The 16,889-nt window shown below is 42.4% G+C and overlaps 1 protein-coding gene across 7 annotated transcripts in view; it reads left to right on the top strand.

Moving 5' to 3' along the window:
- The window catches only part of tnca (tenascin Ca), a 41,122-nt gene extending 25,659 nt beyond the window's left edge, over window positions 1-15,463 (top strand). Inside the window, exons 11-29 of one of the 7 annotated variants that reach the window (XM_024382094.2) lie at window positions 158-565; window positions 2,013-2,477; window positions 3,139-3,414; window positions 5,461-5,733; window positions 6,017-6,289; window positions 6,522-6,794; window positions 7,285-7,590; window positions 8,996-9,268; window positions 10,401-10,523; window positions 10,899-11,042; window positions 11,404-11,523; window positions 11,705-11,848; window positions 12,469-12,599; window positions 12,718-12,850; window positions 12,996-13,147; window positions 13,306-13,402; window positions 13,578-13,739; window positions 13,941-14,104; window positions 14,319-15,463. In XM_024382094.2, the coding sequence (XP_024237862.1) occupies window positions 158-565; window positions 2,013-2,477; window positions 3,139-3,414; window positions 5,461-5,733; window positions 6,017-6,289; window positions 6,522-6,794; window positions 7,285-7,590; window positions 8,996-9,268; window positions 10,401-10,523; window positions 10,899-11,042; window positions 11,404-11,523; window positions 11,705-11,848; window positions 12,469-12,599; window positions 12,718-12,850; window positions 12,996-13,147; window positions 13,306-13,402; window positions 13,578-13,739; window positions 13,941-14,104; window positions 14,319-14,429 (4,028 nt within the window). In that variant the 3' untranslated portion in view covers window positions 14,430-15,463. The remainder of the gene's footprint in view (window positions 1-157; window positions 566-2,012; window positions 2,478-3,138; window positions 3,415-5,460; window positions 5,734-6,016; window positions 6,290-6,521; window positions 6,795-7,284; window positions 7,591-8,995; window positions 9,269-10,400; window positions 10,524-10,898; window positions 11,043-11,403; window positions 11,524-11,704; window positions 11,849-12,468; window positions 12,600-12,717; window positions 12,851-12,995; window positions 13,148-13,305; window positions 13,403-13,577; window positions 13,740-13,940; window positions 14,105-14,318) is intronic. The other 6 variants (XM_024382095.2, XM_024382096.2, XM_024382097.2 and 3 more) reach the window with 6 other exon arrangements.
- The last annotated feature ends 1,426 nt before the right edge of the window (window positions 15,464-16,889 follow it).

Below are 16,889 nucleotides of genomic sequence, written 5' to 3'. Positions count from 1 at the left end.
TTACTAAGGGCAAGGGTCCGGTAGTTGTAGGCTGTAACTTACTTTATCAGTGGGACAAAAATAGACAACACTGAGGCCAACAGTAACAGTGCAGAAAGACACACAATCTCTAAATGTCTTCCTTATCTGAATTTGTGCCTTTGTGTTTCTCTTGTAGCCTCTTTCACGTTTTACATAGCCAACCCTGCCCCTGAGCTTACCACTCCCATAGGCTCGGAGGACAATATCATTAGTTTTGTGTCGTTAGACCCCTCTGACCCAGACCTACAGATCTCAGGGATGGGGCTTGAGCTCGAGGATAAGCTGGGAGAGCTGACTGTCTCAGTTGTAACATCCGAAGGATTTGAACTTTCGTGGGAACCAAAGGCACATGTTGTCTATGATAGTTATATTTTAGAATGTAGAGACACTCTGGGATTATGGGATGTAAAAGAGGTCCATCTCCATGGAGATGCCAAAGGTTCTAGATTTCAAGGCCTGAGGGAATCCACAGAATATCGAGTAAAGCTTTACGGAGTAAGCAATAGCCAAAGATCCTCTCCGCTTGAAGCAGTCACAGTTACAGGTATATGCTTTACTTTTGGGCTGCATGCCTTCAGTACAATAGATATCCCTTTGTTGTTGAACATTGCTCATTTTAAGTCTGCCTGGATAGCAAAGTCAGGATTTGAACAAAGGAGTTGAGAAATTCAAAACCAGACCTTTCACGTTTTGCATGATGGTATTGTGATTTTTAACTGCAGTGGATCAGTACGCATGGCATGATATTAGAGGTTTGAGATAATACCATCTTTACAAAATGGCCATTTGGCTTCATCCCATCCAGTCACTTCTTGCATGCTGAGGACGGCAGTCCTAAAATGGAAAGTGTTGCTTTCAAACTATGAAGAGGAATCCATGCCTTCTCTATTCCAGAGAAATTCAGATGAAGGACATTACTAAAATTGGTTATAGCAAATATAGCAATGGATACTGGGACTGTAAATGCTGTCATTTGCAGGGCATAATTTGCGGCTTTCTGTCAGCAACGATACTATCTATTGGTTGTTTAAAAACACGTTGTGGAACCCCCCCCCCTCCCCCAAATAGGTTTGTTATCAGAAAAGTTGATACCTTCTAGCTGAAGAGATAAAGCATTAAGAAAATCAGTGAATTCCATGGAATGGCAATTCAGAGGTTACAATGTCTCCACTGTTTCCCTGCAGATCAGCATGACATCCAGAAAAGTCAATTAGACTACATTTGCACACCAATTTCCTCCTTCATTGGAGTTTTTAAAAGCACCCAATTTGTTCTCTGTATGTCTGTGCCAACAAACTCATCCACTTCACTGTCATTGCTTGCGATCCCATTCACATTGCATTTTCATTCTGAAATGTTTACAGTATTGCTTGCAAAGGACAATGTTAAAATAGTATATTATGCATCTTGAAACAACAAGACATGAATCAAACTCTAAAGTGTTCCACCAGGGTTCTGTTCCAATATGCATGCTTGCATAGTACACTAGTGGTGACCTAATATGGATATTGGAACATAAACAAAGTTGTAGGATAACTTTGGCAGTGCATGGCTTCTTCATCCATTTGAAGTGTACTGGGTACTGTCACTACGGTGGACTATTCGGAACCTTCAAAAATTAATGGCCCTCGTTCAAGGGCCATTAATGCATGAGCTGCTCAGTGTAAATGTACGTCTCCGATGCATGTGGAAGTTTATGGTCCCTGACAACAAGAAAACCCGCACAGCACCATAGAGAGAAAATGGTGATGAATGCAGAATTATTCCTTCCAAACCTCAATGGGAGAAAGTTAGACAAAAGACAATATACCTTTTGTTACTGTAATCAATCATTATGCTTTTGTGGGTACTTATGTTAATCTTTTACTCTACCAGTTATTTCTTCTAACCAGATCTTCTTCCCACAGGTTAACCACTCTTTTTGTTTTTCTTCTGCTCCTTTAGAGGTCACAGGTTACACATTTAATCCTTTTGAATGTACTTTCATTTAGCACCCAAGTCTACCTCTACTGATGTAGTCGCTCTGAGTGTCAAAAGTGCTCAGACGACACAGTCTCCTGACACAGGAGCTGTTCATCCAACAGTCCTTCCCCTGGCTCCTCTGATCACAGAGGGGCCTACATCTACATCTCTGTACCCCACGGGGGACATCCCCTCTGGGGCTGAATCTGAACCAGAGGCCTCCAGCCTGGAGACGCTAGGGGACCTCAATGTCACAGACGTGAGCCCCACTAGCGTGAGGCTAGCCTGGTCAGCCCCAGATGAAGCCTTTGATAGCTTTTTGGTGGAGGTGAATGCTCTGTCAGGGATGGCACAAGCTCATGTGACCACGGTACCAGGAAGTGCCAGGAAGACCCTTATAGAAGGCTTGTCCCCTGGGACACGTTATGAGGTTTCGTTGTATGGGAAGGTGGAGGGGGAGCAGTCTCTGCCTCTTCATGCTTTTGCCAATACAGGTACATGGAGCAGTGATTCTTTGCCATAGACATCCATAACCATCGGTCATCTTTCTCTCCATCCCTCTCTCCATCCTATCCTTATACATGTCATACATCCTCCTATTCATCCATCTGTCTTTGTATTCGTGTGTTCTGTGTCATCATAACTGACTAAGAAAGTGCTGCTGAAACACATCACAGTTTAATCCCTGCAATACATTGTATAGTTGATGTGAAATATATGGAATATATAAAGCAGGGTTCCCTAATTTCTGGCCCGCGGGTGATTTTATTTGTTGTTGCATTTTATTTTTTAATTGTCGGACATAAAAGACTGTAAAACCTCCAGCAAATCAACTCCAAGTGATTTCAATTTTGGAAATCTATTCCAAAGTATTCCCACACATAATAAAGAGATACATGTGATCGTATACAAATGTAAGCAAGGTTTGAAATTTGTTTGGGCTTCTTGCGGTCAATTTGCAGTATACAAATTATTTGTAATTATGTTACGGCCCCCTAACCATCCGCTCAAGAAAGAAATCGACCCTTGGCTGAATCTAGTTGATGATCCCTGATTATGGGATATAAAACATAATATGATGTGAAATATCGATTTTTGATATATTTCATATAGTGTATATTTTATTGACTGTACTATGATCTGTTTGTCTGCTAGAGGAGCTGAGGCCTGTGGTGGCCAACCTCACAGTCTCTGACGTGACATGGGACAGCTTCAATGTGTACTGGACTCCCGAGGACGGGGAGTTTGAGAGCTTTGTCATTGAGGTGACAAACTTAGAGGGAGGTCCAGAGAGTGAGAATCTCACCCTGTCGGCTGATGCCTTCAACCTGGGCATTTCTGGCCTGAGCTCTAACACTTTGTATAGGATTGGCCTGTACGGGCTCCACCAGGGCTCCTTCCAGGAGCCGGTGTATACTGAAGCCACTACAGGTACCAATGAATGGAGGTGTCCCCCAAGGTTCTGTTCTTATCCCTCTCTTTACTTTTTCTTCACTGTGCCTTTTGAGCAATTTCTCTCTATTCCAGTTGGGATCTGTGGTGAACAGCATACACACACACCTGCCTGTTTCCATTCACATGCAAGCCTCCACAGCATTGCACGTAGCAAGCAAGATCACTGATGTAACCCTTCAATTTAGCCTTTTATACCAATGACAATGTTTCATTCTAACAACACCATGCCATGTGTCATTCTTACCCTCCAGCCACTGTGTCAGTCTTTCACCACAGGGCAGGGTGCTGGGCATCACCCACACAAACCCTTACCTTATAACTGAAACAAGCAAGCTGCCCGCAAGTGACCAACCTCACCCTGTCTCGCCCCCTCCTCACATTCCTGAGTGCATGAAGCCCTCCCCCTGCCATTACATGCATCGTGGTGAGTTTTGATGTGCTGCAATGATTGCAAAAGAAAACCAAACAACACCTCCTCCCCCCCATCCACATTAAACAGTGTCCATTCGCCATCATTCCATCAACCCCCCCATTCTCACAGACTGAGTAATTAACCTATAGCTTGTTTGCCTGTTGGAGTCATGCTTTAACTGAGTGGCCAGAACGGCTGAGTGACATTAGAGGCCTATGTATTGATTTCAGTACGAGAGAGACTGGAAATGTAGGCCTAATAGTATACAATGAACAATGGAGGCTGCTGAGGGGAGAACAGCTGGCTGGAAAGGAGCAAATGAAATGGCATCAAACACCTGGAAACCATGTGTTTGATGTATTTGATACTGCTCCAGTCATTACCATGAGCCTGTTTCTCCCCAATTAAGGTGCCACCAACCTCCTGTGACAATGAATACTATGTACTGTGTGTGTGTTGTAACAACATTAACTCCTCTTTTAGATATTATATTTGTGAAACATTGTTTATTCCTACTATAGTGCAACAAAAACGGCAACGTATTGTCCTACTCAATGTAATGTGTGTGCATGATTTGAACTTGTTTGTGAATGTCTCTTGCACATAAGTGTTTTCCTTTCCCTTGTCAACAAACTCTTCCAAAGGCATGGAGTGTTTTTAACATCATCACCCATCCATATTATTAACATCATAAGTGAATGGCTCTCCTGCTTGGGTTTGGCAATGTACTATCTCACCAACAACATGTCCACTGTCTTCTAGCCCAGGGTTCTCCAACTCCTGTCCTGCAGAGCTACTGAGTATCCATGCTTTTGTTCCAGCCCAGCACTAACTACAGGCTACAATTGTTTACTATTTGAAACAGGTGAGTTAGTGCTGGGCTGGAACAAAACCTTACATTACACACCCAGTAGCTCTCCAGCACCAGAGTTGGAGACCCCTGCCTTACGTCACATTTTGACACTAAATTCCACCGTACACTTCTGTCAAAAAGCATACTTGTCAAGTCTAGCAAATCAAGTCAAATCAAGTCAAATCCTGTTGACTTTCTTTCTCTCTCCGGCACTTTGGCTATCTGTCACTTTCCCTGTTTGTGTCTATGTCAGTGTCTTACTCTGTCTTGTCTGAACAAACACTGAACAAAACATGCACATCTATTTTTAGAATAAGAGCTAGTCCTGACCTGGCTTAAATTGGAATAATGATGATATCACTTACACTTTATATGGCACAAATGCTATTATTATTCATGTGACACATTATGATGAGTACTGATGTGTTACACTGCAATATATTTGTACCTTTCTTTAGTCTTCACCACATCCCCAAAAGCTTGCCATTGTATTGTCAGAATTCAAATGTGCATGTCATTCATTTTTCATTATATTCAAAGACTATCGAGAATGGCAGGTGTGAGGTGAGTGCCATGTGAAATTGCACTTATTATTCTCATTTATCTTTGATAAACAAAATCATCTACAATCTATTATCATCCCCTTAGATAGATAATTGAATATGTAGCAGCCAAACGAGTGATTTCATAGGCAATAGGCATATTGCTTTTAACATTTTAGCTTATTTAAAAATCCAATAACTGTTTCTTCCTTTAGTGAGCGAGCCAGTGGTTGGCAATCTGTATGTATCTAATTTAACGTCAGAGAGTTTCTCCATCTCCTGGAATGGCACTGAGGGAGAGTTTGACGGTTATGTCCTGGAGATTATTGATTCAGATTGGCTGAAGGAGCCAAAGGAATATAACATATCCCAGAATGCAATGTCTCATGACATCACAGGGCTAAGGCCCAGCACTGACTATATAGCTTACCTCACTGGGATTGTCAAGGGATCACGAACCCATGCCGTCAGTATTATTGCATCAACAGGTATTTCTATTTTGTTTGTTTTGTTTATTTCTAAAGCCAGAACGAGCGCATGATCACTTTGCTCCATATTGAAGTTTGCAATGCTTTTCTGATCATTTTTCTTGAGCACACATACTTATTATATAAAATACACATGACTACCCATTGACTTCATTATAATCTGGGTCACTTGAAGTTTTTGACACTGGATTAAATGGAAAACAGTTAATTGAGGGGACAAAAGGATAGTAAGTGTGCCAGCCTTAAAAAAATGAATGAATGCTGACTTTTCTCTCCTTTGTAGCTGCAGAGCCTGACTTGTCCAGGCTAGTTGTTTCTAACGTTACCTCAGACAGACTTTCACTGTCATGGAGGAGAGGGGAGAAGGCTTTTGATAACTTTATAGTAGAAGTCAGAGAGTCTGCTTTGCCCTCGCAGGCCATGGGCCGCACCCTGCCTGGAGCGGCTCGCGCCACAGTTATGACTGGCCTCAAAGGGAGTACAACCTACGACATCAAACTGTACGCTAGCTCCGCTGGACAGAATACACAGCCCCTATTCGCCGTAGTCACCACAGGTATTGCATCGCATGTATTTTTTCTCCATATGTTACATTATAACATATTATAATTCCGAATTCAAAAGCTATTACTCTTAACCAGCTCATGAGTAGTCAAACCCGGACTGTGAAAATAATCCTAACTTTATAGTTTCAGCCATAGTACTAGACTGTCAAACAGATAACGTCTAAATTTTATATCACACTCCTCATCTCCCCTAATTCAAAATCACTGTTCTCTTTTGTCCAGAGGCAGTCCCACAGTTGGGCTCAATAGCTGTGTCCGAATCTAGCCCCGATAACTTCACCCTGTCCTGGGGCACAGTGGCTGGTCACTTTGATGGCTTTGTCATCCGGGTCGGTGACCCTGAACAGCTGTTTGATACACTGGAGTTCACGCCGTCTGGCGAGGTCCGTAACATTACAGTCACCGGCCTAGTGGACGCCACTGACTATGACATTGAACTGTACGGTATTTCTCATGGGCGCCGCACCCCTTCCGTTTTAGCCCATGCCGTCACAGGTACTATGTCATTTACTCAAATCTTACCACTTATGTTGAAACACTGACAGGGTGGAAATGTGTGTCCCAGTAGCCAAAGAATTACACATGAACTCTCCAGGGACCCACCCAGGTTTAAGCGGGACAAATTTGCAGGCTTTGAATAGTGTTCAAGTGAACATTACAAAGAGGCGTGATGGATACAGTATTCTTGGATGAGGATCTTTACTTTAGTGTTTCAACACCCCCTTTTATCTACATGACCACCGTTTTTAATTAAGAGTTTGTCACCCATTTATAAACATGATATCAATCTATTTAGGCTATGTGCATGACTAGATTCTCCTAATTGAATTGGGGCTCTACAAGTCAAAGGGCCAACTGCGCCGAAGACAACAATTACTTTTGCAATCATTGCACACATCAACTACCATATGTATTCTCACCACGTCTTACCCCTCCTCTACCCGACCCTAATCCCCCCCCCCAAAAAAACTCCTGCTCCCTCCAGCATCATTACCCAAAGTGGAAAACTTGACCATTTCTGAGATCACCCCATTCGGCTTCCGCGTGTCCTGGAGGGCGCATCATCCTCAACAACAGGAAGGGGCTCCCTCTACTGGTGGCTTCGGCCACTTTCACATAGTGGTGTCAGACTCAGGCTGGCTACTGGAACCTCAGGAGTTCATTGTCCCTGGCAACCAGAGCTTCTTGGACATCTGGGGCCTGATCACTGGCATAGGCTATGAGGTCAGGCTGACTGGGGTATCCAGTACTGGGCTGGTCTCCCGCCCACTGACCACAGTGGCTGTGACAGGTACCACCCACAGAGGCATCATGGCTGTTGAAAATGAGGGGGCATGAGCCCCCTACCAATTTGATCAATTTGTAGATAAAAGGTATACAAGATATAGATGATTTTTCTCACAATTCATTGAAATACATTGAATTCGGTCATCAGTGCCCCCTCAAAAAATAAGGTGCATGATGCCTCTGGCCACACTACACACACTGTAGGCTGAAATTCTAAGATGCACACAAGTAACTTGGAGTTAGGATTCGGCCCTGTACAAAGAGGCTTCTCCATCACAGTGAGGTGTCATTTAGGACAGCTTGAGGGATTGGTCACTATTCAGTCGAAGTGAAAACACAGGTTTACTTTACTTACTGAAGGGGTGATTGATTCCCAACTTGTACTTTTACTGTATCACAAAAAACTAGTAGGCCTTTCCACTGTAATCTTCTGAGAAAGGATGAAATATTAATGCCATCAATGCTTTACTTTGGTGGGGAAGCCTCAACACACAACCCTACTACCTCCTCCAACATCTCACTTACTTTTCCAGAGCAATCTGATTACTCTTAATATTTTCTTCATCCTCTTCATGTTTGAAGCATCATGGAGGTCTTGCCTGTGTTTTCAGTTTGAAGCTTAATTGTTACAGCGAAGAAGTGTGTGGTGCTCTGCTTTTTCCTCTCTCCAAAATATGAAAATATGTTTTCATATTTTAAACTGTGTTTTCCCCTCAGATTTCGCATAATGTGACACTGTGAACGTTACGGTGTAAAGGATGTCATTTTCAGTGGACACATCACTGTCACTAAGAATTGTTTGAGGTAGGCTAAGCAAGCAATATCTAAGTTTCACCTGTAAATATTAGACTGATAAGGCGTTTAAAAAACAGTCTTTATTTCCAGTTGAAAATGTCTGAGGATGGTTATGGACCATTGATTGGATAGTAGGCCTAGCCTATAAGTAGGAAAACACAGACAAATCAACATGGCATTTTCAGCATGAAATGTCAGTTGACCTAACCACTCGTTTTCTTATTTACCTTTGAATGCACTGAATGCAGGGCTGGCATTGAGGATGCATGCGGTGTGGATGGATTGTTTTGGCCAAATCCTTGGCTTGATGCAACAATCACGGAGAATAGTAATTGTGGATGTTGACTTGCTAATTGACGTCAATAAATGTCTCCACAACCATGAACGTGTCTATTTCTCAATAAAATAACAAAGGAATGCAAAGCACCTTGACGATTTGAAAGCATGTCAGAGTGGTGGTAGCCAGTTCATGAGAATTTAACCAAAAACTAGGAGTCCTACTCTCTCACCTTTTCCATCTAGTCGCCGAAAGTTGCCGTCGTTAAATTTGTTTTCTAGTAATTGGGTGAATGTTTCTCGACAAATACGTCGAATTGAATTCTCTTTCCAACCAGAGGCTGAGCCAGAAGTGGAGCACATGTTTGTCTCGGACATCACTTCAGACAGTTTCCGCCTGGCCTGGACCGCAGATGAAGACATGTTTGATAGATTTGTGATCAAAATTAAGGACTCCACAAAGTTTGCGCATCCGCAAGAAGTCAACGTCCTTGGTGACGAGCGAACCAAGATTTTAACGGGACTCACCGGCGGCACCGAGTACGAAATCGAGCTGTACGGTGTCACTTTGGAACAGCGCTCCCAACCAATTACCGGTGTTGCTCGAACAGGTATTTAAATAAAGGGCCTATTTTCTGACAATCTGAACTATCAGTAAATGCCAAAGCACAATGTGGTCTGCATCTCACATCTCTCGTCTGATTTCTCTGGAAACAGGTGTCTTGATTACAAGATGCAATACTGATCTTTGTTTTGACTGGGTTTTGTAATAATACCTTTTGTTTTGACTGGTTTCCTTTTCCAAGGGGTATGCCTTCAGGGATATATCTAAATTGCCACTGATAATTATTTTATGTATTAATAGTTCTAGGCCTGTGAGCATCAAGGGACCAAACAAGTGGCTCCTGAGGGGTGCAGCGGTCTAAGGCACTGCATCTCAATGCTTGAAGTGTCACTACAGACACCCTGGTTCTAATCCAGGCTGTATCACAACCGGCTGGGATTGGGAGTCCCATAGGGTGGCGCACAATTGGGCTAGCGTTGTCTGGGTTTGGCTGGTGTAGGCCGTCATTGTAAATAAGAATTTGTTCTTAACTGACTTGCCTAGTTAAATAAAGGTTACATTTAAAAAATTGGTTTTGCATGTCTCTTTTTCCCCATATGATATCCTTTTCAGGAATATGGAGACACATGTTTTTGCATTAGATTGTGCTTGGATTTAAATGCAGCTCAAAGTCCATGTGTTCTGATGCCCATTATAGACCAATTTTCATAGCCTATACATTTTACTGGCCACTAAACTGGTTAAATTGTGGTTACTAAACTGGTTACATTTTTTTGTAGCATGTTTGACAAAAGTTTAATGGTTTGGTTCATGCATTGAAATGTGCTCCCTAAAGAGCACACTTTTTTTTTTAGCATTTTGGGAAGTGTGATACTGATGCACCCTGTTGGTCTGTAGATTGCAGTGGGTTTCAATCTTACTCTGGCTGGGGTGATTGTGGTGGGCCTTTGTTGGTTTTCAGCAAATATGTTTTCTCACTGGAATTTTGTGTGTGTTTATGTGCCTTTCTGATTTGTCAGTGTGTATATTGACACACCATAGGGCAATAGGCCTATTCCATTGAATAAACTGACCTCAGTAAAATCGATTCCTGATCAAAAATCAAACTCAAAACAGATCAATCTAACTTTTCTCATTTTTTGCTTGCCTTTTTAACCCTGACCCCATCGCTGTGCCAGGCCTGGGCGCTCCAAGAGGCATCCGCTTCTCTGAAGTGACTGAGTCCTCGGCCATAGTACACTGGATCATGCCTCGTGCCAGAGTGGATAACTACCGCATCATCTATGTGCCTCTCCAAGGAGGTGAGTTAATAGCCTCATATCTTATAGTGGCAGTAAAGTCTACCCATTATAATAAGGATATTGGACTGCGTTTATATAGTACTTTCAGGCCTCTTCCTGTGGCATGGGGGGAGGAATTTCCTCTCCTCCAGTATTTTTCAAATTGGACAAAGCACTCTCTCTAGTGGAATATAGAGTAATCACACGGTTTCTTCACACAATAATTTACACTAGTGTAGAACTGTGAATATCTGCAGCTGCTACCAGGGAAGGAAAGGAAACCAGTTCCTTAAAGTGGATTTAGCAGTACGATTTAACAGCACCATTCAACATTTATTTACTTCAGGATAGAAGAACGTAAAGTAGCATAAATGCAATATTTTCTCTCATCAACAGGCAGCCCAATGACAGTGCTAGCAGATGGGACTGAGACCCAGGCCATGTTGCCTAACATGTTGCCAGGAGTGACCTATCAGGTCACCATCTTTGCTGGGAAGGGCCTGGAGGAGAGTGACCCGGGGACAGAGAACATCACCACAGGTGTCCGACTACTCTTTAGCATACATTTACACATGTAACCTTTTACGAAATACATGAAATTATATAATACGTTTGCATTCAAGTCACAGTGCTATGAGGAGGATAGACAGAAGTCTCTGTGTCATGCATAGACATTATGAGCATTTCATAAATCATTAGCTTCACACATTCATACTCAACAGCACATATGGTCCTCCTCTACTCTGTCCACCCCAGTCAATTATTCCAGGAAAAAGTATGACATCATTGCATTGGGTTGTTTGCAGGTCATAATATTGTCTGTACAGGTGTTAGTTTTCTGAAGCTGTTGTGGCTACAGGCCTATGTGTGTAACAAAGCTGTGTATTTTCCTCCTCCTTAGCTCTGGACAGGCCTCAAGCTCTTTCTGCTGTCAACGTCACTGACACGACCGCCCTGCTGCTATGGCAACCAGCTCAGGCCACTGTCGATGGCTACGTCATCACCTACAGCGCAGATTCAGGTTTGTGTGTGTTTCACAAGAGGCCCAAGGCACAGATTGCCAGGAGCTGACATGTATTTATGTACATGATGTATTTGTATCAATGGTATCCCTCATCACTAGCCAAAGAGACACAGCACAATAGGACTGTTGGTGGTGGTAACCGGGTGGTGATATTGTCTCTTTCCTCTGCTGTCTGCAGTGTCCCCAGTGATGGAGCACGTTTCTGGGAACACGGTGGAGTTTGAGATGGGCTCCCTGGTCCCTGCCACACACTACACAGTAGGGGTGTACGCCATGAGGGAGGCACAGAAGAGTGGCACCATCACCACTGAATTCACAACGGGTAGCTCTCCAATCAGATGCTTCATATAGGAGCATTGGGTCTGATTTTCAAACAACAATCAAACTGTGTAATATTTTATTGTTCATAAATTCAATGAAGTGCAGTATTGTATTGTTCATGAATTCAATATTAAGACATCTGTGATATCATTATTATTATTTATTTTTTTGTTTTTTTGTTGTTGAATTTGACCCCTTTTTCTCCCCAATTTCGTGGTACGGCCTCGGGAGAGACGAAGGTTGAAGGTCATGCGTCCTCCGATACACAACCCAACCAAGCCGCACTGCTTCTTAACACAGCGCGCATCCAACCCGGAAGCCAGCCGCACCAATGTGTCGGAGGAAACACAGTGCACCTGGCAACCTTGGTTAGCGTGCACTGCGCCCGGACCGCCACAGGAATCACTGGTGCGCGATGAGTCAAGGATATCCCTACCGGCCAACCCCACGGACCTCCTGGTCGGGGCCGGTTGCGACAGAGCACGAACCCAGAGTCTCTGGTGGCACAGCTGGCGCTGCAGTACAGCGCCCTTAACCACTGCGCCACCCGGGAGGACCTGTGATATAATTATTTAACATGTTTAACATGTGATCCTTCCACTTTCCTCTTTGTGTCTGTAGATGTGGATTCTCCTCGTGACCTGGCGGCCACTAATGTCCAGACAGACGGTGCCACTCTCACCTGGAAGCCTCCGCGTGCCGCCATCACCGGATACATCCTCACCTTCACCTCACCCGACGGCACAGTCCGGGTACGGGTTTATGAGTTCACACACTGGCCCCCACTATCGATCATCAATGGCTATTTTACAGCTACATTTTCCAAAGTGCTTTACATTATGAATAAAGATTGATTTGATTTGAATACAGGAAGTTGTCCTGAGCCCTACAGCCACATCGTACAGCATGAGTGAGTTGAGTGGCTCTTCAGAGTACAGCGTCAGGCTACAGGCCATCGCTGGAGCCCAGCGGAGCCGCCACGTCACCAATGTCTTCACCACCAGTAAGTAGACTGCTACACACACCACCTCCTTCCCCTCACAGCTTTACAATGGGCAGATCTCAAGTGATGCTCTATTTCCTATGTAGTGCACTGTTCTTGATGTGTGTGTGTGTGTGCGTGTGTGTGTGTGTGTGTGTGTGTGTAGTTGGAGGATTATACAGATACCCTAAGGACTGCTCGCAGGCTCTGCTGAATGGAGACACGATCTCTGGCACCTACAACATCTACCTGGGAGGGGACGAGAGCCAGCCCATCCAGGTCTACTGTGACATGACCACGGACGGAGGAGGATGGATGGTGAAGAACACACACACGCGCGTACACACACACGCACACACACAAAGTTTAAACTCCAGGTTTGATTGGATTGACCTTTACATGTTTGTGATAACACTGAAGCCAAACCACTGACATCAGGGCTTGTATATGACAGGTTCTGTCAACTCTCTTTACAGGTGTTCCTGAGGCGCCAGAATGGAAATCTGGAGTTCTTCAGGAACTGGAAGAATTACACCGGTGGCTTTGGGGACATGAATGATGAATTCTGGTTTGGTGAGTCCACATCTCTCCACCCTTCCTTTATTTGTATTTTATTTTCTCCCTTTATTCAGTAATTGTGGCCAATGCGGAAGTCAAACCACAATCATGGGGTTGCATCACCATGCTCCAACCAATTGAGCCATAGGAAACAGGAATGGCACTGTGATGTCATTTCCTGTCGTTTCAGGTCTGGCCAACCTCCACAAGATGACGGCATCAGGCCAGTACGAGCTGCGTGTGGACCTGAGGGACAACGGGAAGTCGGCCTACGCTCAGTATGACAAGTTCACCATCGCAGAGCCACGTAGCCGCTACAAGATATACTTAGGAAGATATAGCGGCACAGCAGGTAAGGACAATTATAATAATAGCTGTGTTTATTAGTGCTCCTGCATAGAAAATCTAGTCAGATCTAACTTGATTAAAATTCCATTGAAATATACCAATACACTTTACAGTAAAAAAAAGTTACAATAAAAGACACAATATAACTGTGATTGAACTATCCATATTTCTTCTCACCAGTCAATGTGTTTTTCTTGTTTCCTAGGTGACTCTATGACCTATCACCATGGTCGGCCCTTCTCCACGTACGACAATGACAACGACATTGCAGTAACCAACTGTGCACTGTCCTATAAGGGTGCCTTCTGGTACAAGAACTGCCATCGTGTCAACCTCATGGGAAAATATGGTGACAATAGTCACAGCAAGGTACAAAAAGTGTGGCCTACAATGTATTGACTTCCTTTCTGCTATCACAAAGTGTGTGTGTGTATGTGTGTGTTTGTACGTGTGCGTATATTATATTCTTGTCAGAGTATGAAACAAGATTATTACATGTATTATTTATTACACATGCACACATATTTTGAAATACTGCGGTGTGTAAAATGTAAACATGTTAAAAAAGTATACTTTTTTTCAGGGTATCAACTGGTTCCATTGGAAGGGACACGAGCATTCAATCCAGTTCGTCGAGATGAAGATTAGACCCGTCAACTTCAGAAACGTTGAAAGCCGACGGAAAAGATCATAGACTTAATACCTGTACATGGTTATATTGTGAAGATATGTGGTGGAGGGTTTGGAATGGTCAGAATAGGCACTTTTGTGTGTTTGATTTGTTTTATTGTTTGCGTTCATTGGAGAATGCTCAAGCCAAATATGGCTCCTTATATTATGTCCAAAGATATTTGAATATGCTAATTAAGAATAAGGCAGTTTTATTATGAAATGTGAAACAATGAATGGAGATTTCGGTTACACTTATTTTTATGGTGAGGGTAAAAAGAGTCCTCCTGTAAGTTTCACTCTCATGTTCTATTCTCCCACACTGTTACGTTCTCTTTCTGGCAGTCGATTCAAAAAACTGTATGAGCACCGTTAAGCTTTTCAACTAGGCACATGGAAATAATAACGTGTCTTTATGCCACATCCCTCAGTCTTCCCAGACGTTGAGGGACGGGGAAATAAAGCTATCGAGGTTAAAGGAAAATTCCACTCAAAAACGTCAGCAGATACGTTTTCAAGATACTGGACTTTCAAGAAGCAAAGTGTCACTTGTCACATCAGCATAATGATGTAAAACACATCGTATGATGCCAAACGCATCATTATGATAATGTGACAAATGACACTTTGCCTCTTGAAAGTCCAATGTCTTGGAACCTTGCCTGCTGACCTGCAAAACATTTTGGGACTGGATCAAAGGGGGATGAATGAAAAAAATACAAAAAAATTGTTTCCTTGTACAGACCTGAGGGCAGGACTGACTAAACTGGGTATCATTTGTTTCATATTGAGTGATTGATATTTCAAATATCATTTTATATTATTTAAACCTATTGGAATTCATTAACAGTATGTCCACAAATACAACAAAGCAGGAAAACTATTCTTGAGAAGATTATGGTAGTGATTTTAACCACTGACATCATTGAATACAGGTTTAAATTATGTCTGACATTTTTTTTCAACTGAATAAAAAACAGATGTCTATATGAAACCCTCAATACAATAAAATATACTTTGTTAAAAGGTGTCAGCATTTTTCTTGCTGCCAATGTCAAACATATCTGTTTCTTTACTTAATAGTTTCCCTTCAACAGCAGATGGCAGTGTTGAGTGTTCATGTGTTCATGCCTTAACCATGAGAAAAGTACTCATCAGTATGCATCACACAGATTGAGAGCATATTAACCTCACTAGGGTATGTGGGACACTAGCGTCCCACCTGGCCAACATCCAGTGAAATAGGAGAGCGCCAAATTCAAAAACAGAAATACTCATTATAAAATAAGCCTAAAATAGCAAAAGTATTCAACAAACAATAATACACATCAACTTACTAGACTACTTCTGTAAAAGTGGCTCTTTAATGTTGTCTTTTTGTAATCTAGGGTAAACAATAAAAAAGTAAGCTCAAATCAAAAGGATTAAATATGCTGTGGTGTCATGTACCTACAGAGTGATAATATCAAATATTGATATTTTGGTAAGGGGGACATGTGAAAGCAGGGAAGAATGTAGAGCAGCAGATAGATAGCAGATAGATAGATAGGGGAGTCAGCCTGGTCTGGGATCATGTGGTTCTACAGGTCAAGTCAGAAGAATCACTCATGTATCCCTATCTCCTCATGTTAAAGGCTTAAAGGCCCATGACTTAATTTGAAAAACCACATAACGGCAGCCCGGTGACTTTCATGTTGACCCATACAGAATAGAAAAAATACATCTGACGCAGGTATCAATTTATGACAGTAATGTAGGTGAAGAAAAACATGGTGTGAAATAGTTGCAAAGACTATAAGGCTGTGTTTACTGAAAAGTCCCTGGTTGATATTGTGAGCATTCATCATATACCATGTACATGTAGCACACAAACTAACATCCAGCACACAGGCAAGCATTCCCTTTCAGTAATGCCATGATTGGATGATAATATTACCTAACAGTAATACAGAACAATAATATTTCATAACTAGGCCTGGATGAAATCAGCTTTTTGATCAAGTTTATTTGTCTGCCTTTTTAATCCATTACATGAAATGTACTGTATTGCAGTGTTTTGATTGATGATTTCAAATCCTACTTGAGGGGTTTAAGGAAATTCTTATTTAATCTGTCTGTATTCATAACATATGAACTTGGGTTGCAGGAGATTTCCAGTGGGACATCTTATAGAGACTTTACCTGATTGCATGTACTGAATACATTATTGTCCATTTAATTTATAGGGCAATGCATAGTTACCTCCCACCCCATCGGCAAATACACATTAGAATAGAACAAAAATATTATTACGCAACATAATGAACAGTTAGACACATATGTCATACATTGTCACACACATAATGAAATAGAACATCTCTATGGTCACAGATAAATAGGGTCAACAAGTTCAGTAGACCAAATACCGGCATGTTAGTTGACAAATTAATGGATTTTTAATGGATAATGTACTGTATGTCAATAATTCTACAGTTGGATATGAGCC

The sequence above is a fragment of the Oncorhynchus tshawytscha genome, linkage group LG20 (assembly GCF_018296145.1).
Source record: "Oncorhynchus tshawytscha isolate Ot180627B linkage group LG20, Otsh_v2.0, whole genome shotgun sequence".
Lineage (NCBI taxonomy): Eukaryota > Metazoa > Chordata > Actinopteri > Salmoniformes > Salmonidae > Oncorhynchus > Oncorhynchus tshawytscha.
This window is presented reverse-complemented; position numbering and strand designations above follow the sequence as displayed.